Genomic DNA, 21,686 nt, shown 5'->3' on the forward strand with positions numbered 1-21,686 from the left:
GGTGTTTTTTGGTGTTTAGTGGCCTCTATTGGTGTTTTTTGGTGTTTAATGGCCTCTATTGGTGTTTGGTGGTGTTTAGTGGCCTCTATTGGTGTTTAGTGGCCTCTATTGGTGTTTAGTGGCCTCTATTGGTGTTTAGTGGCCTCTATTGGTGTTTAGTGGCCTCTATTGGTGTTTGGTGGTGTTTAGTGGTCTCTATTGGTGTTTGGTGGTCTCTATTGGTGTTTGGTGGCCTCTATTGGTGTTTGGTGGCCTCTATTGGTGTTTGGTGGTGTTTAGTGGTCTCTATTGGTGTTTGGTGGTGTTTAGTGGTCTCTATTGGTGTTTGGTGGTGTTTGGTGGTCTCTACTGGTGTTTGGTGGTCTCTATTGGTGTTTAGTGGTGTTTAGTGGTCTCTATTGGTGTTTAGTGGTCTCTATTGGTGTTTAGTGGTCTCTATTGGTGTTTGGTGGTGTTTAGTGGTCTCTATTGGTGTTTAGTGGTCTCTATTGGTGTTTAGTGGTCTCTATTGGTGTTTAGTGGTCTCTATTGGTGTTTAGTGGTCTCTATTGGTGTTTAGTGGCCTCTATTGGTGTTTAGTGGCCTCTATTGGTGTTTAGTGGCCTCTATTGGTGTTTGGTGGTGTTTAGTGGTCTCTATTGGTGTTTGGTGGTGTTTAGTGGTCTCTATTGGTGTTTGGTGGTGTTTAGTGGTCTCTATTGGTGTTTAGTGGTCTCTATTGGTGTTTAGTGGTCTCTATTGGTGTTTAGTGGTCTCTATTGGTGTTTAGTGGTGTTTAGTGGTCTCTATTGGTGTTTAGTGGTGTTTAGTGGTCTCTATTGGTGTTTAGTGGTGTTTAGTGGTATCCCTCGAACATTCCACTGGTTCCACTGGTCGCTGTACAGGCTTTTCTTTTTAATTGAAATTATATAAGCTGTGGGTGTGTAATTTAAATCCTGTGTCACCAGTGTCTGCACCTTTAAGTAGGTGAATTCACTAATCTAAAGGGATATCTGGATACGTCTGGCCATGCCGTGTAGAGTACGCTATCAGTGACGGTAATCAAAGTGTCTGTCTGTCTCAACGTGTGTGTGTGTGCGTGCGTGCGTGCGCGCGTGTGCGTGCGTGCGTGCGTGTGTGAGAAGCATGGACCCTATTAAATATTCATTTTAAACTTTTAATATCTAACCACCTTCAGACAGCCAGTACCCGTTTTCCTAAATCTTATTTATTCTTAACTTTTATTTCTTATTTCAGTTATTTCCTCTCAGTTCTTCTCTAAAGGGTATTGAATGTAGTTATTAACTGTCATATCAATCCCTGTATTTGTAAAAGCTCACCTACATTGAAAATGAGTGTTTCTCTCAATGAACTTCCGAACAAGATTATTATCGTTAACGAAAACGAATGAAATAACTAACTGAAACTAATAGAAACGATAATAAAAGAAAAAAACGGTGACTAACTGGAACTGGAATTGAGAGTTTAGGAAACTAACTAAAACAATCTAAAATTACAGACAGAATATGCTTTATTTTCAAGTTTGTTAATTTATTTAAAGGTGTTGTTTCGAGCAGTTTTAGAGCAGGCGGTGACGCTCGGTCCGTGATCTTACCTCTGTTTACAGTGGTAATGCTAGCTGCGAAATAACAACAGAAAACACTGAGAAAGCTGCAGAACTCCACACAGATATAAGTCTATTAGAGAAGCAGCAAAAGAGCTCTAACTGTGAGTAGAACATCCCAACACCAGACACCAGAACATCCCAAGCGAGAGGATGAAATGATAAATCTCTCTCTATCTCTCTCTCTCTCTCTCTCTCTCTCACACATTCTCTCACTCTCACTCACACTAAAAGAAGTGTATTTCAGAGCCGCTGTGTTAATTTCCTGATGTTATATACTGTATGTATTAGAGGTACAGTATATTTAGTTCTGCACTGATATGGTAAAAAGCTGTATCTGTATCTGTATTTAGTGCTTGAGTTGATAATTTTGGCGAAAATAAGTGAAACCTGTAGAGTTTATTTAGGTTTCTGAGTTTGTTTGTGTTTTTTTTTTTCGCTTTTATTGGCTGTTTTAAGCAGCAGTATTATATATATATATATATATATATATATATATATATATATATATATATATATATATATATATATATATATATATATATATATATATATATATATATATAGCACTTGAGGCTGCTGGCTTGTGCACTGTGACAGTTTCTGTGGACAGTTTATTTATTTTAAATGGTTACTTTTGTTTGAGTTTTATGACATAACACTTTTTTGAATCAGGCACGTCACAAATAACACAAAGTATGTCAAAACCTAAAACTAATACTGGACATAAAACTAAGCACTAATAAAAATACAAATAAAAACTAATAAAAACTGGCAAACTTACTCTAAAAACGAAATAAAACTACCTGAATTGGAGGAGAAAAAGAAATATTGAAAACGAAATAAAATTATACTATAATGAAAAACTAAAATCTATTATAACCTTGCTTCTGAGTCAAAATAAAGGTTGATTGATTGATTAATTGATTGATCGATTGATTAAAACAAGGCAACAGCGACATGTGATGCATCACAGCTGAACTCCAGCTGCTTGTGGAAGTGATGTCATTGTTTTGCACTCACCCTGAGGAGCCCGAGCTCTTGCACACACCAAGGAGGGGTCTCTTCTCTGCAAAGCTGTCTGTCTTCAGGGGACCTGCGACCGAGGGGACAGAGACAGACGGGGGGGGACAGAGGGGGACACACATCAACAGCTGACCCACAGAGAGAGCGGTATTCATTCTCCACACGCATGTGAGGAGGCCTCTCTTCAGTCGGCCAGAGCCACCCACCGCACTGGATGATAAAAAGGGGCTACCGCAACAGGAAGCGTGTTGATTGCATTACAACAGATGCCCTGTAATCAAATTATGGTTTCAACATTTCTGAGGAAATAAAATAAAATAAAGTGAGCGCTTCTTTCCTGTCAACTCACAGCCTCGCATTAGGCTACCGCAAAATAATGCCAGAGCTGGCAGAGAGATACTTACGGGGATCAAATGAAATTAAAATGCCTGCATGTAAGACATTAAGCAAGCATGTAAGGAAAACAGAAACTAAAAAAGAAAAAAAAAGTACTTTTAGATGCTTACTGTGTTGAACAACAAAAAACCCTCTCCCCCAAAGCTCCCTACTCTTTTAGAAAATAGAGCCTTCAAAGCTCTAAAGGAGGAGCTTTAGGAGTCTTCTGTCTGACTGGTTTTAATTTCAGGGGCTCAGAGAAATTGCAGAACGGCAAAAAATAAAAAATAAAAGAAAGAAAAAAGAAGCCGTTAGGCAAATCCTGGGCGGAGAAAACATGCCGCATTACGTTTACACATCCCATATTTACCTAATTCTTTGGATTCTAAAGAGAAAGAGGGGCAAAAAACGTCCAATCATGTCCAGATTGAAGATGATGTTAGCTTGTGTAAGGCTGTAATTTGCGCGGCCGTGCCACGGCGGTAATCATCTGCAGGAAGGCAGAGTCCCTGTGGCAGAGAGTCTTCATGGCGTGTGAGCGAAAATGTGCCGCTCTCAGACCCTTAACACTTTAAAAAGGGCCTCCGCTCTGTCTTCACTTCTCCATCTCCATCATCATCATCATCATCCTCATCAAACACTGGAAACACTCATGATATGCAACCATAATGCAACAAAAATGACAACAGCTGCTTTTTATTTAAAATTCAAAACTAAACTAAAAGTAAAAACTAATTTTTCTTTGGTAGGAACTGAAAACAAAAATGGGTTTTGGATTTTAAACGAGTAGAACATCTCTCAAATATTCACTTTTCACTGTATACCTGTAACTCTACCTCTTCACTACTTTACTTTAACTGATGCTCTCAAACACTTTATTAAGAGGCAAGAAATTCAAGTAATTAACTCTTGATGAGTTCAGCACAGCTGTTACTTGAACGCCTGAATTCCAGGAGACTCTACCTCATAAAACTGACTGAGAAAATCCAGCCGAAAATGCAGGTGCTATACTTTGAAGAATATACATTTATTTAACTTTTAGATGCATTTATTTGCAGGAAATGAGAAATGGAGCTTTCAGACCTCAAATAATGCAAAGAAAACAAGTTCATGTTCATAAAGTTTTAAGAGTTTGGTTAAATAATTCTGTTTTTTAACCACAGTTTTCATGCATCATCTTGGCATCATGTTCTCCTCCACCACCAGTCTTACACACTGCTTTTGGATAACTTTATGCTGCTTTACTCCTGGTGCAAAAAAAAATCAAGCAGTACAGTTTGGTGGTTTGATGGTTTGTGATCATCCATCTTCCTCTTGATTATATTCCAGAGGTTTTCAATTTGGTAAAATCAAAGAAACTCATCATTTTTAAGTGCTCTCTTATTTTTTCAGAGCTGCATACATTTTTGCTTACTAAATAATTTCATATGTTTTTCCTTATAGTTTGGATGATTTCAGTATTAATCCACAATGTTAAACATTTTAATCTCAAAATAATTAAACACCACTAAATTTAAGAAACTAATAAATGAATAACCAAAGGAAAGTGCTCAAAGTGAAGCTCACTTGAGCACCTAAGAATCATCTTTGTGCTAAGATGCTTTTGAGAAACTGGGCCCTGAATTCTCTTTTCATAATTCAGATTTCCACTGTGTGATGTTCCAACTTCTAACCTCATTTCCTTCTTCCCCTCCTTCACTCCTCTATCCTATTATTCCCCTTTGACCTCCTTTAGGCCCTATATAAAGTTGTTTTACCTTCTATTATTTCTGTCCTTCACTATTGTAAGTCGCTTTGGACAAAAGCGTCTGCCAAATGTAATGTAATGTACTGTAATGTAATGTAATGTAAAACCCTGATGCCTCAGAGCCTGGAGAAGCTCACGTCACTTCTGGACACGGTTAACAAAAGGGTTCTGTGTTGCATGGCAAATAATACAATACATCTTTATATATATACTTTGTATAAAGGTCATTATGTGTGGGGTCTTGCACGTTTCAACATGACAAGTGATTTATCATTGTTATATACATACACAATGCACGATAAGATCCTTTTTACAATTAGAGCATGCAATTTTTTACCTACAAGAGAATAATACATGCATTATCGATTCTGTATTTATTATTTTGATGAATAAAAAAAATAAAATAAAATAAAACAAAGCATCAGAAATAAAGCAAATAAAATAAAATAAAATAAAATAAAAGTCTTTATTTAGCCACCACTGACTGACTACCTCTCTGGGGTTCCGCTGGAAGCAAAATATAGCAAGATTATTAGTGAAATAAATGTAAGAATTGTGTTTTATTCCTTTTGAGAAAGCGGAACTTCCTCCTTTATTCTGGGAAAGACCTTGCCTTATTAAAACTGACACCTATTTTCAGGACTTTCCAAATCCGCCCACCCAGAGTCCCAGCTGAAACAATTCCTCTTTTTAAAGCCCACTACAGTACAACACTGTTTGCACCACACAGATTATAATCAGTTTCCCCACTAGAACAATTCGTTTTATTTTGCAGAGAATCATTCTCCTCATGTGTTGGCTATCTGCTGCTTCTTATTACCACTGCGAGCTTTTATCCACTTCCAGCTTGTATTGAAAGGCGTCATTGTGCATTGTTGGAATATGCCAAAAGACCGGAATGCAAATCTAGACATAAATGTCAAACTAAAATGCCATTCAGTGGATTTCGCATAGAAGAATTGTACCTAGCTGCAAATAATCTGTTGTCAGATTGATTTAGAATTAAACTGATTAATACAACTAAGAAACGCCAAATTATTTTTCTAAGAAATCACATTACAGCAGACCCTCACAGGCTGGAGTTCAACATGATACGGGGCATGCCCTTTTGTCAGCTTGTTCCTTTTCCTTCCTTTAACAAATATACTGACCGCAGGCATGCACAGGCCAACGAGGGGGCCGCGATGAAAGAGGCGGAAAAAGTCTCTGAAGTCTGCAGCTCTGTCTGAACGCTGCTAAAATCTCAGCCAGACAGCTGACAGCAGGCCAACACTGATCTTAAACAGTGATTTTAATATTAGGATGGGAAAACAGTGGGGCTCTGGCAAACTCCCGACACTATCACGAAACACGAGGTGGCTTAAAAATTCCTCTGTGAAATAGAGAAGATAAAAAAAGATCTAAAAAAGATAAAGAAGTATAATTTGTGAATGTTCTTCTACAAACTTCTACAGGGTTTACATGTGAATGGGTGTAAGTACTGAAAAGTTGGCCTCGCCACCAAGAGTAAGTTAAAAGTAAGTGGTTTCAGTGGTTTCATCAGGGGTAATGGAAAAATATTTTACATTATGATACACATATATGTGCAGTATATATTTTTTCAGTACATACATTGCAGAAAATAGAAAGATTTCATTGTACCATGTGCAATTATTTGTAAATACAATCTTAAGAGTTATTTACAATGTCATGCAGCCCGACTCTCCTTCCACACCGCCGGACTCCATTTCCCAGAATCCTTTGGATTATGACGTTACCGTCAGTCGCTCTCCTTCGCCCAATCACGTTACGCTCCGACGCTCAGACTCACCTGTGTTCTGAGGAAGTTCCGGGTTATGCTGATCATGTTTATGTATTTAAGGCAGCACTATGTAAACATTCTTCGCGAGGTATTGTCGACTTTTGTTGCATACTAAGCGGTTCTTCTATGTTTTTCTTGTGTGATCTCTCGTTACGACCCTGGTTTTTGGTTTATTGGTTTATGTCTCTGGATTTGCCCCTTTTGGATTTAATGCTTGGCTGGACTGTCTTTTGGTTTCGAACACGGACTGTTCATACGACTACGTCTTTTGTATCTGGTGAGGTTATTGTTTGTTTGGCTCTATTGTTTATAACACCTGGTTATCAGCCTGTAAATAAACCAGTCTGTTCATTTTACTCGGCTCGCGTCTCTCCCCTCTATCTGGCGTTACATACAATATATACACAGTATAAAAAAGTATTGTTTATTTTTTATTGTCTTGCTATCCCTTTGCTGGGGTAATACTGCACCCAGTTTACCCGTTGTGACTGGTTACTTTTTAATGCTTATTTTGTATATATTTTATTGTTATTTTTTAATTTATTTTTAGTACTGAGTGTCTTGCTATTTATTTGCTGCTGTAATACTGTACATTTTCCCACTGCGGGACTAATAAATATCTTATTGTATCGTATCACATCTTATCGTTGTGCATCGTTTTGTTTTTTAATATCCTATCGTACCGTGTATCGTATCATGTATCGTATCGTGTATCGTATCGTACTGATTGTATCTTATCATATTGCATCGTATCACATCATATTTTATCTTATCATATCTTATAGTGCCTTACCGTATCGTAATGTATCTAATTGTATTGTGTTTTATATTATCTTATCTTATATAATCTTTCTTATATCTCATCATACCTCATTGTATCGTATATCGTATCGTTTATGGTATTGTATATCATATCTTAATGACAGTATTGAATCGTATCTTATTGCATCGTATCGCTTCTTATTTTGTCTTATCTTATCTTAGTGTCTTATCGTATCATAATGTATCGTATATTATATTATCTTATCATACCTCATCGTATATCATATCTAATCATATTGTATATCGTTTATTGTCTTATAGTATAATATTTTATCATATCGTATATCGTATCTCTGCACATCTGCAGACAGTTTACCCATTGTGATTTTTTAGCCTGATATAGAACAGCAGGTAGGCAGGTAAACTCAGTGTTTGATAAAGTCTGAGCTGCAGAAGAAGGCTCTGAACTGTAGAGAAATGATGAGAATGAAATACTCACAGATATGAGGTGCTGGGAGGATCCGAGCAGCTCTTACAGGACCGTGTCTCACTGAGAACAGCTCCTGAGCTTCTCCACTCAACTGCAGAGGAAACACAACATTCACATTTAATACAAAACACACAACTGAGAGTCTAGAGATCTTAATAAATAAATCAGATCAGACACAAAGTAATACAGACAGTTTGATTGTGTGGCTCAAATGTGGTCTGAACAATCAGACTTGTATCAGTTTAAAATGTGGTTTATCTGGATATAATCCTGACAGTCATGGAGTATGAAGTTTTAATGGAAAAGGTCACTGGGAGAAGTCAGAAATAGGCTTTTAGTTTTATAAATGATTGTGCAAGAGAGAGAAAATGTCCTTTATTGTACAGGTGCATCTAAAAAAAATACTTTATTTCAGTAATTCAGTTCAAAATGTGAAAAAAAAAATGTTTTTTTGTTGGGGGCCAGAAGAAGAAATATATTTGAAGTCACGGGCCACAGACTCTGTAATAAAACAAATAATGAAATATACCACTTTAAATAATACATTTTTCATGATTACTTTCATTTACACACCATTTTACTTGACTTACTATCTTTATCTTTGACAGTGTTGTGTAAACTAAGATTTTTCAAATTGATGTTTCATTTCATGATGTCTCTTAATATTAAACTCCTTAATTACGGCAACTTTTAGACTCTTATACCCCGTCTTCTGCTCTAGAAATGCGCACTCTCTCCGCTTTTAGACTCTTTGGCCCGTTTTTCTGCCCTAAAACTTCACTCTCGCCGCTTTTTGACTCTTTGGCCCGTTTCTGACACAAACTTTGAATCTCACATTATAAAAACCTGCTTAACAGCGGGCCAACTTCCATTCTATTTCTAAAATACCTCGCGGGCCGCTCCAAAAAAGGAAACGGGCTGCAAATGGCCCGCGGGCCGTAGTTTGAACACCCCTGATATAGACGTATTAAACACAGAGTGATCTATTTTAAGAGTTTATTTTTTTTATTGTTGATGATTATGAAGCTCACAGCCAATGAAAACCCCAAACATCAGTGTTTCAGAAAATTAGAATATTATATAAGACCATAATTTGTACTTTTGGCAGTGTGGGCAGTGTGCCAAGTCCTGCTGGAAAATGAAATCTGCATCTCCATAAAAGTTGTTTTCAGCAGAGGGAAGCTGTAAGATATGAAGTGCTGTAAGATTTTTTGTGAAAACGAAACTGCACTGACTTTAGACTTGATAATAAAACACAGCTCAACACCAGCAGATGACAGACATGGCTCTCCAAACCATATCAAGTCTAAAGTCAATGCAGTTTTGTTTTCCCGCAAAATCTTACACAGCACTTCATGCTTTCCTCTGCCGACAACTTTTATGAAGATGCGGATTTCATTTTCCAGCAGGACTTGAAAGACAAAATGGACAGCAGGACAAAAATGGATATACAGATGTGTCTTGGAAAATTTAAGCGCATCATAAAGAATATGGTGAATAAATCTTGTGTTTAGTTGTTTATAGAGAGGTTCTAAACTAATAATACAATAAATGTAATTGTAATTGTACAGCTACTTATGTTATGTTGTATTGATGTATTGCATTTTGGTTTTTTTTATGTGTTCTGGGTCTGTACAGCTGTTATCTTGGCCAGGGGTCTCTTGTAAATAATTTAACTTCCTGTTAAAATAAATGTAAAAACCAACCATCTGTTGACTAGCAAAAAACAAACAAAACAAAGAAAAACATGTTTTTTAACTGTTCTCTCGAATTAGGGATACCCAACTGCAGTTGCCATAATATTTTTATAATTTATACCATCCTAACACATCCTGCACGATGTCCAGAAGGTTGCATAGACTCATATGTTCATATGAAGGGTTTTATGGAAGAAATGGAATAAACGGCATAAAACAGGAAAGCTCTACATCAAAGCCTGTAATAGCTCAAGGGTCATCCGTTTTAGAAGCCAAGCCCTATTAAGCTATGGCTTTATAACTCAGATTCTATACATCGCATTAGAGCACCGAGCTTAATGCAATGATACAGCCTTATCATCCGCAGTTACATTTCATACCATTTAGAATGTATGTCAGAAGTCACGGAACAACAGATGAGTAAATAAAGAAAGAGAGATTTAAATATACCATAAAAAGAATAAATCATCTATAACAATTGACTCAAAAGAGGCCAAAAAGAGCTTAGAGTTACAGTGTGAGAAAATACTCAATATTATTATTAATATTATTATTATTTACCATTATTAGTGACATGGCTAATTCATGGCATGGCTTTGTGCAAACTGTCTAACTGCCTAACTTCATGGGATGGCTTATCAACACCAAAATCAGCTTCTTCCACCAGGCAGTCAGACTCCTCAACTCACACACAGAGCCTCCACTACTACCAGACTCTGCAACAGCTTCTTCCACCAGGCAGTCAGACTCCTCAACTCACACACACAGGCTCCACTACTACCAGACTCTGCAACAGCTTCTTCCACCAGGCAGTCAGACTCCTTAACTCACAGAGCCTCCACTACTATCAGACTCTGCAACAGCTTCTTCCGCCAGGCAGTCAGACTCCTCAACTCACACACACACAGGCTCCACTACTACCAGACTCTGCAACAGCTTCTTCCACCAGGTAGTCAGTCTCCTCAACAGTGTACCTCTACTTAGATACAATGACAAAAAAAGCCTCTTGACTTAACGTGTCATATGCGTACCAGGAACACATCATAGAAAGCAATACCGCTTTTATTTATTGTGATGGTCCCTACAAGAGATGGGGGCATTTTTACTGATGGGGGAGGGCATATGACTGAATATTACGGTAATTGTTCCTCCAAATTGGGGATAAAGTGGAATGAAATTTATAAAAATAATAATAATAATAATAATAATAATAATATAGAATTGTCTGACTCTGGCATCCACTTTTAATGCAGGTGTTCCCACATGCATGTCCTGCAGGTCATTGCAATACTCTTTGGCTTCATGGCAAAAGTGAGTTTGTGTGTGTGTCTAAAAATCACAAAGAATGTGCATTATCACATTATTGGGCATAATCCATGTGTCTAAAGCAGATAATCCCAGCAGAGGATGATCGCTCTTTTGCACAATTAGTAGCTTTTGCAGAGGGAAGGATCAGTCGTGTTTCTATTAAAAGTGGCCACCAGGCCGCCGAGCGAGGAGATTAACATGTCATATAAAACACGGCGGCAGGTTGAGAGAGAGAGAGCGTGCACGTGAAAGAGAGAGAGAAAGAGAGAGAGAGAGAGAGAGATGTGCCATATCAAGAAAAAAAAAGAACACAAAACAAAATCCCTCCCAGGCAAGAAGGCCAGAACAATAATGGAATTTAGCTGATTGCAAGGTTTACATTAATGCTGCTGTCATTCTGCATTACAGAGCTCCTGCTGGAGCTTTTGTGTGTCATCCTCTACAATACTTCAACTATTAAATTACTTCTCATGATGGCAATATGTAAAATGACTTTTTGCTGTATACTTCCTCAATTTCATTCAAATTAATACAGACTGATTGAAATCGCAAAAAGCCCTGAAGCTATATATCCGCAGTTTGGTGGAGTGAGAGTTTTGGAAGACAATATCTCGGGAGACAATATGTAATTTATAGAAAGAAGAGATCATTCCTACATCAAATGGGGGAAGCAAGCAGAAGACAGAGTAGCATCAGGTTCAGGGTCAGTTTTTAGGCTGAGTTTGTACAAATCTGCAAGATTAACCTGGTTAGGCCTGTTATAATAAATATTTATATATGATATACTGTCCCAAATATAAATGCAATAAACAATATTACTATTACTGTCATTTTAAGAGCATTGTAATCCACTGGTGAATGATAATTTAAAAATATAATATTGCATTTTCTACCATAGTATGGTACGGTATAGTATAGTATAGTATAGTATAGTATAGTATAGTATAGTATAGTATAGAATAGCGTAGGATAGTATAGTATAGTATAGTATAGTATAGAATAGCGTAGGATAGTACAGTATAGTATCGCATAGAGGAGTGCAGTGTAGTACAGTATAGTGTAGTGTAGTATAGTGCAGTACAGTGTAAAGCATGGTGTAGTAAAGCATGGAGTAGTAGAGTATAGTATAGTAGAGTGTAGTATAGTGTAGTGTATTACAGTATAGTGTAGTACAGTATAGCGTAGGACAATATAGTATAGTATAGCATAGAAAAGTGCAGTGTAGTGTAGTGTAGTACAGTATAGTGTAGTGTAGTGTAGTACAGTATAGTGTAATACAGTATAGTGTAGTACAGTGTAGCATAATGTAGCACAGTATAGTATAGTGTAGTGTAGTATATTATAGAGTAAAGTATGGTATAGTATAGCATAGTATAATTTAGTATAGTGCAGTGTAGTATAGTGTATATTATAGCATAGTATAGTGTAGTATAGTATAGTGAAGTATAATGTAGTATAGTACAAATGTTACAAATGTTACAGTATAGTACAGCATAGTATAGTAAATTTTGCAACACTTGGTCACCTTTTATAGCATATTTTAAAGGTTTGCAAATATCTGATATTAGTGAAACTTGATATATTCCTTTATTGTATATCTACATCTCTTACAATTAACTGGCTAAACATTATTTTATGCAGTACCTAATACGCTTTAATAAAGAAAAGTAAGTCAATTATTTTTTGTGTAAATGGAAGTGTGTAATCTTATTTTTATTTATTTATTTTTCCCTCTACGCCAACAACTTTAGTTTTTGAATGGAAAAGAAAGGCTTAAATGTGTCTTGGGTAAAGGGTGTTTGGGGGGGGTGTTTGGGGGGGGGGACTGTATTTATGTATTTATATAATATAATGTAATTTATGTGTAATGTTTGAGGTTATAAACATGCAAAAGTAATATAAAAAAACAAAATATATAAAAAAAAAGTAATACAAAAAACTAATAAAGCCGTATACACTGTACACACTATGGTCATGTCTTTGTGAGCACTGACATCATGTGGCTGTGGAGTGGAATTGCACATGTAAAAAAAAATCTTTTTGAGGTTTATTTGTAAATAATAAATGAATAAATAAGTACATAAGCACATTACATCAAAATGTGAACAGCCTCTATAAAACTGCACTAATGCCTGTTCATTTTGTGAGATTATGCCTGTTCACTTTTTCCTGATTATGTTTGGTTCATCATTTATCCATTTGTTTAATAAATTGCATGATCATAAGTGTGATCAATTTCAGGTTTGGATTTTCTTGAAAAGATAAAAATAGTTTAGAAAAATACAATGCGCATGCATATACTGAAATACTGTCCAAAATATAACCACTATAAACAATATTACTGTCATTAGGGCCATTTTAATCCACTGGGAAATGATAATATAAAAGTATAATATTGCATTTACACCATTTTAAACATGTATTAAGTCCTTTTTAAGTACGTAGAACTTTTTGCTGTAATGAAGACTATTTAAAATTTAAAAACGTAATATACTTTGAGGTAATCTGCCCCATTTTTTAAAAAACACAAAGAAAATCAGCCAAAAATGATAGATATTATTGACCTTTGCTTTATAATATTAAAATTTTACTCACCGATATGCTCCAAATCTGCATTCCATCTGTGTAGCCAATCATCAGACACAGAGGTGGGTCAACACCACTGCCGTGCATCTCCAGGAACTCTGGGGAGCGCGCCACATCTGTAAACATACAGAATAACACCTTTAGATTTTACCTTTTAGTGCCTTTTACAACTGATTTGCAGTACCATGTAGGGGCTGCACGAAATTGGAAAAATTTGACATTTCATTTTTTTTTTCTTTTCTCGACTATATATCGCGATATTAAACAATGCAGATGTGACACTTGTGCCTGCGCACATCTCGATGATGATGCTTAAACCATATATTGTGCAGACCTAGCACCATGTCATCTGTAATAGACTTTCTTTTAATACATTTCCAACTTTAATTTCACTTTACAAATAAACTGTCTGTTACTAAACTTAAAGAAATGAGCTCTATAAAACCAATTTCTAAAAGGTACAACGTCAGCATCAGTTTTTGTGCTTCTAAGTAAAGCTTCATTCACGTTACAAGCCTTTCTTTTTTTTTTTTTTTTTTTTGCTTCTGCAGATTTTTTGCTCAGATTGAATTTGGCTTCACATCTTCACTTATATAAAAGGACAGTTCTTTGAGAAATCTACTGTCAGAGAACACCTAGCCAAGCTTTATGTGCCATTTTAAAAGTAGAATTGAATTTTTAAGGCCTTTTTAAGACATCGATAAATATAATTTTAGGTCCAAAAATGTAGTCATAACTTTAATGTTAGCTAGATTTCTGCTTATCTTAGTTCTCTCCCTGGTAATGTTAGCTAACTCGCTGCTAATGTTAGCTAGCTCTCCAGTAACCTTAGTTCTCTCCCCAGGAACATTAGATAACTCGCCGCTAAAGTTTGTATGTTTATTAATTGCACCGTCTGAAAATGTTATACCTACAGCACATTTACAGTAAATTTAAATAAATTTTAGACCTTATTTACCTGGATTTTAATTTAAGACATTTTAAGACTTTTTAAGGACCCGCGGGAACCCTGCTAGTGCCACAGATTAGCGCTTTAGATGCATCAAAGTCTGATAGAATGACTGCAGTTCCCGGTTTAACTGTATGACAAATGACTAACCAACAATATGCCACGGGACAAACAATTAAACAGATATATGTGCATTAGAGATGAAACAGAGAAAATATAGGAAGGTTTAAAGGAAAAGAAAAGCGAAAGAGAAGAACATAATTTTTTCTTAAAACAAAATCGTACCGTTGATGTCTGCCTTTTCAAACCGAACCCATATGATCTTTTCCTTCTCATCTGTTGGAGGTGCACCTGTATATGCCTTAAAAACAAACAAATAGCAACTGTTTTTTTTTTAACTAAGAAAAATACATTTCTAATCAAGCATGTTTATAAACCATGTTTATAGTGAATGTCCACTCCCCTTTTGATATAAAAAGCATAGTATAAAGCATAAATCACAAAGTGAAAATTAAATAGCTATATTTCACTGCCAACCGGAATTATTAAAAACACAAACAAAAAATGTAATAGTTTGTCCTCATTTGTGTAAAAAGTCAACATATTTTTATTACACTTTTTGTAATTAATTAAATAATACTCATAGGTGCAAACATATTTTTAAATTACATAATAAGGCTGCATGTGCCTTGATGCTAAAACAGGCCATGTTGATCATTTGAATCATTTTAGTTTGATTTTTTTAGTGTGATGATGTAATATGGTGCCATATCACCCACCCCTAATTATCACATCAGGGTTCTACTTTTTTACTGTTTTTAACAAAAGAAAAAATCACACTGTTCTCATTTCCCATTATATATCTACTAGATACAGATTATATCTGTCCAGTATCATTTATTTTACTTTAATTCTGGATATATGGAGATATTTGGAGTGTAGCATTATTATTATTATTATTATCCTGATATTCTGGATCATTGACTTCTGTTACAAATCTGATAAAAAATCTTGTATTTTTTTTTTTATATCTCAGTTAGGGGTGTGTCATATCATATCATATTGTACGCAATAGTAAAATTAATTTTCATTTTGTTGCAGTAGTGTATTCTTGATTATTTTTTTTAATTCAGTGTTTTGTCATGTCGACAAGTGTATCGTTATCATGAAAATACTATGAAATATTGTGATATTATTTTAGGGCCATATCATCCACCCCTAGGGTACACTACCATTTGGGGTGAGAGGCAAGGCTTACTGAGCCACATTTATCATATTAAAGAACTGATAACGTCTATGTATACTTGTATTAACATGCTTAATAACTCAAAAGAAGCATATAGAAGAAATAATATAAAAGAGCTTACCTGAGGAACCACATCTTGCAGAAATGTCACAACACTTTCCATGTAAGACTGTTCCCTGTAAAAACAGAAAAACAGTTAAATCACAAAATGTAAAGGCAAAACAATGTACACTTTTATAGATTATATAAATTTCATTACAAAGAATGTACAAGTTAGCTTCCCTGCGTTATCCCTCTAAGCACATTTCCCATTATTTAACTTAATTAAAAGTTATTTGTCGGTTCACATTCACTGTAAATGTAAGTGATCTGTATCTGTGTGTAATGTGAACGAATCTGTTCCTGAAACACCGTCTCACATGCTGCACATTGATACCTGTATAAACGCCTCCTTCTTCACCAACAACAAAAGCCCTCATATTAGAGAGAGGAGAGACTCGTAGGTTTATAAAGGGAAATGGATGAGTTAGCAGCTCATATGTGGAGCATCTTTTGCTGGAGTGGAGAGTAAACAGCTGCTCTGAAGTTCATGTTCAGGTCCAGGAGGAGAAAAAAGGCCAGGCGGTTTGTTTTTGCTGAGAAGCACGTAGCACTATGCTAATGCTAATGCTAATGCGTAAAAGCAAAAAGACGCGCACATTCAGATTTGACCGTTAATATTAATGTCACATATCCGTGGATCGGATACATATCCGATTTAGGACTACATATGAATGTGACACAAATCTGATTTGAAAAAATAGCATTTGGCACGTTCACACAGCCATGAAAAAATCTGATCTGAGACACATTGAGCAAAAAATCAGATTTGAGTCACTTCAGTCTGGTAATGTGAAAGTAGCCTTGAACACATACAGCTCGTAAAAAAAATTAAGAACCACTTCAGTTTCTGAATCAGTTTCTCTGATTTCGCTATTTATTTATAGGTTTGTGTTTGAGTAAAATTATTTTTTTTTATTCTATAAACTACAGACAACATTTCTCCCAAATTCCAAATAAAAAAATATTGTCTGAAATAACAAAAACCTCAAATAATGCAAAGAAAACAAGTTCATATTCATAAAGTTTTAAGAGATCAGAAATAATCAATATTTGGTGGAATAATCTTGGTTGGTTTTTAATCACAGTTTTTTTCATGCATCTTGGCATCATGTTCTCCTCCTCCACCAGTCTTACACACTGCTTTTGGATAACTTTATGCTGCTTTACTCCTGGTGCAGAAATTCAAGCAGTTCAGTTTGGTGGTTTGATGGTTTGTGATCATCCATCTTCCTCTTGATTACATTCCAGAGGTTTTTAATTTGGTAAAATAAAAGAAAATCATCATGTTTAACTGCTCTCTTATTTTTTTCAGAGCTGTATATTGATATTAGATTGCACAAATTGATTTCTACTAAGCACAAAGAAAGAGCAGCATAAACACTGACTAAACCTTAAAGAATAATAATCTACAGATGAGTCAGACAACAATCCATACTGACCCCAAACAGACACGACCATAAACCAACAAACTACAGAAGAGGAAGAGTTTTGTTCTTACGTTGCAGCCTGAGCTCGAACTACGACCCCTCCAGCACAGCGGCTTGGTCTGCGTGGGGAGTCAGACGCCATGATTAATCAGTCAGTATCCTGAGGGAAGAGAGAACTGGTTAAGAAGGGCAAGTGTTGAGTAATTTGGTGTTTTTTGCTTTAAGCACTTATACAGGGTAGCCCACACTTCTTTTTAATAACTACATTACTGTCATAATTTACTACAACTTCCTAAAGTTGAACATATAGAAAAGGAAAAGATATCAACATCTATTTAAAAGTACCCTGAAAAACACATAAAAAACATAGTCAGCACTACACAACCGTTCATACAAATTACATATACACACACGTTTGTGTGTGTGTGTGTGTATATATATATACACACACACACACATGTGACATATATATATATATATATATATATATATATATATATATATATATATATATATATATATCACATATAGATCATCCACACAACACTAACACAACCATAATACACCTATAACCATCCTATTCATACAGCACCTTTAACCAAATGTTTCTATATGCACACACACACGAATACACACAAACAAATGGCAGATACATATCTTTATTACTTCTGTTTCTTTATCTCATTATTTATTATCTCATTATTTCATATATCTCTCTATTCATTCCCACATTCAAAACAAAAAGCTTATTTCCTTCTTTATTTCTTTATTTGTTTTTGTAGCTTTTGTATTTTTGTATCTTTGTGTTGTTGTTCTTTTTCTTTTTTTTTTTTTTTTTGCTTTTTTCCTTCACACCCCCCCTCCTTTTTGCCTGTTATCTCCTTATAAGTTATCTCCTTATAATATGCACAATGACCACAGATACTACAAGAGTAGTGTGCCTCTAGCAGCAGAATTTGCTTTGGCTTGACTTTTATTTTAATTACTTTCTCAATAAAACAAAAGCTGAGTCAGATCTGACCTAATACAGAACCACTGCATTTAGTAAAGGACAGTGGTCGTTTCTGCATATTATAAGGAAAAAATTGTATGAGCAAAACAGGATAGAGGCAAAACAGGCAAATAGTACAAAACAACAACAAAAAGAAAGCAAAACAGCATAAAAAAAAAATAAATAAATGACTTTTAGGAATGAAAATATGACAACATCTAATCAGTACTATGTTTGTTTGTTTTGTTTTGTTTTTTGGTCACTGCAAAACTGTGGGTTAAGGATTTTAGGATTTTTGCTAGTTAACTAAATAACTAGTTAGCTAGTTAGCTACTTCAGTGAACAGTTATTTTGGTCCACTTTAAAAACAGCATGAAGCTAGTTAAGTTACCTAAGCTATCTATCATTCTTTTTCAACACATTTCATAATATACCTATTCACAGTTAAACATTATTTTAAACTATATTTTAATGCAGCAGAAAACAGATATAAACTCTTATCAGCTGTTTATATCTGTGCGGATTTTTGGAGTTCTGGCTCTCTCATTCAATCCTAAGAAACTAACCTATCTACTGAATGACTGGCTTTAAATGAACGAGACTATAGATATGCAATACCAACACATTGAAGTATTAGTTAGCTACCTAACCTAAGCAAAAATGTACTCCTTGCCATGAAATGCTTTTAAAGACAGTCTGCTCACACAATGATGCTTAAAATACTTAAAATAATTCATATTCTTTATCTAAGGAGAAAGAAGAAATATAAAATTAACTTTTAAATATAAATTGTAACTAACAAAGTACTTAGAAATGTAAAATAAAACTATAAAATATGAATTAACAGTGTAAGAAATACTACTCGCAGGTTGGTTAGCTTAGTTACTTATTGAGCTAGTTGGGTAAGTTAGCTACTTCAGTAAAAACAGTTATTGGTCCACTTTAAAACAGAATGAAGCTATAGTTACCTAAATAAGCTATCATTCTTCTTCAACACAATTCATAATTAAGTTATTCACAATTGAAAAACATTATTTAAAAGCATATTTTAGTGCAGCAGTAAAAACAGATATAAACTCTTATCAGCTGTTTATCTCCCTCAGACATTTCAGCATAGCTTAGCTTTAGCTAGTTAGCAATACCTCCTTAAACCATTGTGGACATAATACAGAAATAATTATATAAGCAAAATAACAGGCATACTGATATATAATATCTACAAAGTATAAGTAAGTATAAATTAGCTAATCTAATTAAAAATTTACTACTGTTCTAGCCATCAACACTATCATATCCTACTACTAGCAGGTGAATTAGTTAGTTCTTTGTCTATAGTGCAAGTTATTGTGTGTATTGTGTATATTGTGTAAACTGTAAGGTTAACTGTGTATATTGTTTTTTATTTTATTATTCTACTGTGTTGTAAATATTGTTCTCTGCATGCTAGTGGGAACCTGCTCACAAACTTTTTCATTTACCTGTACACCTGTATTTTGTGACGTTACAATAAATATATTTAATCTTGAATCTTATTTATCTTGCTAGTTAACTAAATAACTAGTTAGTTAGTTAGCTACTTCAGTGAACAGTTATTCTGGTCCACTTTAAAAACAGCATGAAGCTAGTTAAGTTACCTAAGCTAACTTATCATTCTTCTTCAACACATTTTATAATTAAGCTATTAAACTCTTATCAGCTGTTTTATCTCCCTCAGACATTTCAGCATAGCTTAGCTTTAGCTAGTTAGCAATACCTCCTTAAACCATTGTGCATATAATACAGAAATAATTATATAAGCAAAATAAGAGGCATACTGACTATTAATCTATAATATCAACACAGTATAAGTTCTAGCCATCCACACTATCAAATCCTACTACTAGCATGTGAATTAGTTAGCCGTTTGTCTATAGTGCAAGTTATTGTGTTTATTGTTATTGTGTGAGTTGTGTATACTGTAAGCTTAACTGTTTATTTTTTATTTTATTTTATTATTCTACTGTGTTGTAAATATTGTTCTCTGCATGCTAGTGGGAACCTGCTCACAACGTTTTCATTCACCTTTACACCTGTACTTTGTGAAGTGAAAATAAATATTATTTAGCTTGCTAGTTAACTAAATAACTAGTTAGCTAGTTAGCTACTTCAGTGAACAGTTATTTTGGTCTACTTTAAAAACAGCATGAAGCTAGTTAAGTTACCTAAGCTATCTATCATTCTTTTTCAACACATTTCATAATATACCTATTCACAGTTAAACATTATTTTAAACTATATTTTAATGCAGCAGAAAACAGATATAAACTCTTATCAGCTGTTTATCTCCCTCAGACATTTCATCATAGCTTAGCTTTAGCTGTTAGCGGCTAACTGTCCCTCTCTCTCAGACACACAGACCCAGCATTACTCTGAACACAGACAGTAATATCTGCAGACCCCGGACTCCCTCACACACACCGCTCCGCTCAAACAGCGGGAATAAAAACAATTTACACTCATATTTACACTCACCTGCAGCGCTGCGCCTCAATTCAGCTCTATAAACACAGATCTTCCCAAAACGCGACAACAACACCGCGCAGGCTACGTACAGCGGAAACAACAAACCTAAGAACCAATGGCAGCGCCGCGCCGCGGGCGACCGACCAATCACATCGCGCTGGAGGCGGTACAGCTTCCACGTTCAAAGCCAATCAGATTGAGTCAAGAGCTGCATCGTTTCTTTCAGTCACTTTGGAATAAACAATAAAGTTTAGAGGAATGTAACTATACACAGTGGATTGTCTTAAAAAAAATAAAATAAATAAAATAATAATAATAATAATAATAATAATAATAATAATAAATAAATAAATAGCATTATCATACAGACGCATGCATTTATTTAAATTATTTTTTTTATTTTAATTAATGTAATTGTTATATTGGATAAATACTCCCAAATGAATGACTAAGCACTTGCGTAAGAAAAAGCTCTGAATAAAAGCGTACATATGTAGTTAAATGTAATAGTAAACATCATATTTTTATTCTTTTGTAAAAGAAAAGGAAAATGCAGACCCTCTTTCGATATGTTTATTTGTGAAGTTGCTTATATATTTTTATTTTTTATATCTTTTATTACCATATATGGTAAAGCAATAAAATAAAAAATAAAAATATATTATTTGTCCTTTAAATGTATTTATTATGCTCCTTTGTCATATGCATGTGTATCACCTCTTATTCTTTAATTGAAAGTTGCATTAATCATGATGCACTTTAACCTTTTCTCCTTTTTTTAAAGCACTGATTTTTTCTCCATTTATACTGTAATTGGTGGTGATTAAAAGAAAAATATGTTTGTGTGTGTGGTGTGTGTACTGTGTGTGTGTGTGTAGGGGCAGTTCAGGTCACGTTGCACATATTTGGCCAAAGTAAATACAGTACATGTACCACAAGGGCTACAAAAATGCTGCAAAAAATTACTTTTTATTGTGTCATTTATTTTCATAATATGTAAATAAAGCAAGATTTAATTTTTAAAGCTGAGATTTAATTATTTGTCTATTTACAGTAAAGCTTGTGTGTTTGTTA

At 34.8% G+C, this 21,686-nt stretch overlaps 1 protein-coding gene across 4 annotated transcripts in view; it reads right to left on the reverse strand.

Moving 5' to 3' along the window:
- The window catches only part of bcas3 (BCAS3 microtubule associated cell migration factor), a 502,994-nt gene extending 482,286 nt beyond the window's left edge, over positions 1-20,708 (reverse strand). For all 4 annotated transcript variants that reach the window (XM_022675301.2, XM_022675293.2, XM_022675283.2 and 1 more), the window contains exons 1-7: positions 20,622-20,708; positions 17,191-17,279; positions 15,712-15,766; positions 14,630-14,705; positions 13,405-13,511; positions 7,814-7,895; positions 2,627-2,699 (exon numbers count right to left, since the gene is read on the reverse strand). In XM_022675301.2, coding sequence (XP_022531022.1) covers positions 2,627-2,699; positions 7,814-7,895; positions 13,405-13,511; positions 14,630-14,705; positions 15,712-15,766; positions 17,191-17,261 — 464 coding nt within the window. In that variant the 5' untranslated portion in view covers positions 17,262-17,279; positions 20,622-20,708. The remainder of the gene's footprint in view (positions 1-2,626; positions 2,700-7,813; positions 7,896-13,404; positions 13,512-14,629; positions 14,706-15,711; positions 15,767-17,190; positions 17,280-20,621) is intronic.
- Between the last annotated feature and the right edge of the window lie 978 nt (positions 20,709-21,686).

Source organism: Astyanax mexicanus, chromosome 18 (genome assembly GCF_023375975.1).
Source record: "Astyanax mexicanus isolate ESR-SI-001 chromosome 18, AstMex3_surface, whole genome shotgun sequence".
NCBI classification, from domain to species: domain Eukaryota; kingdom Metazoa; phylum Chordata; class Actinopteri; order Characiformes; family Acestrorhamphidae; genus Astyanax; species Astyanax mexicanus.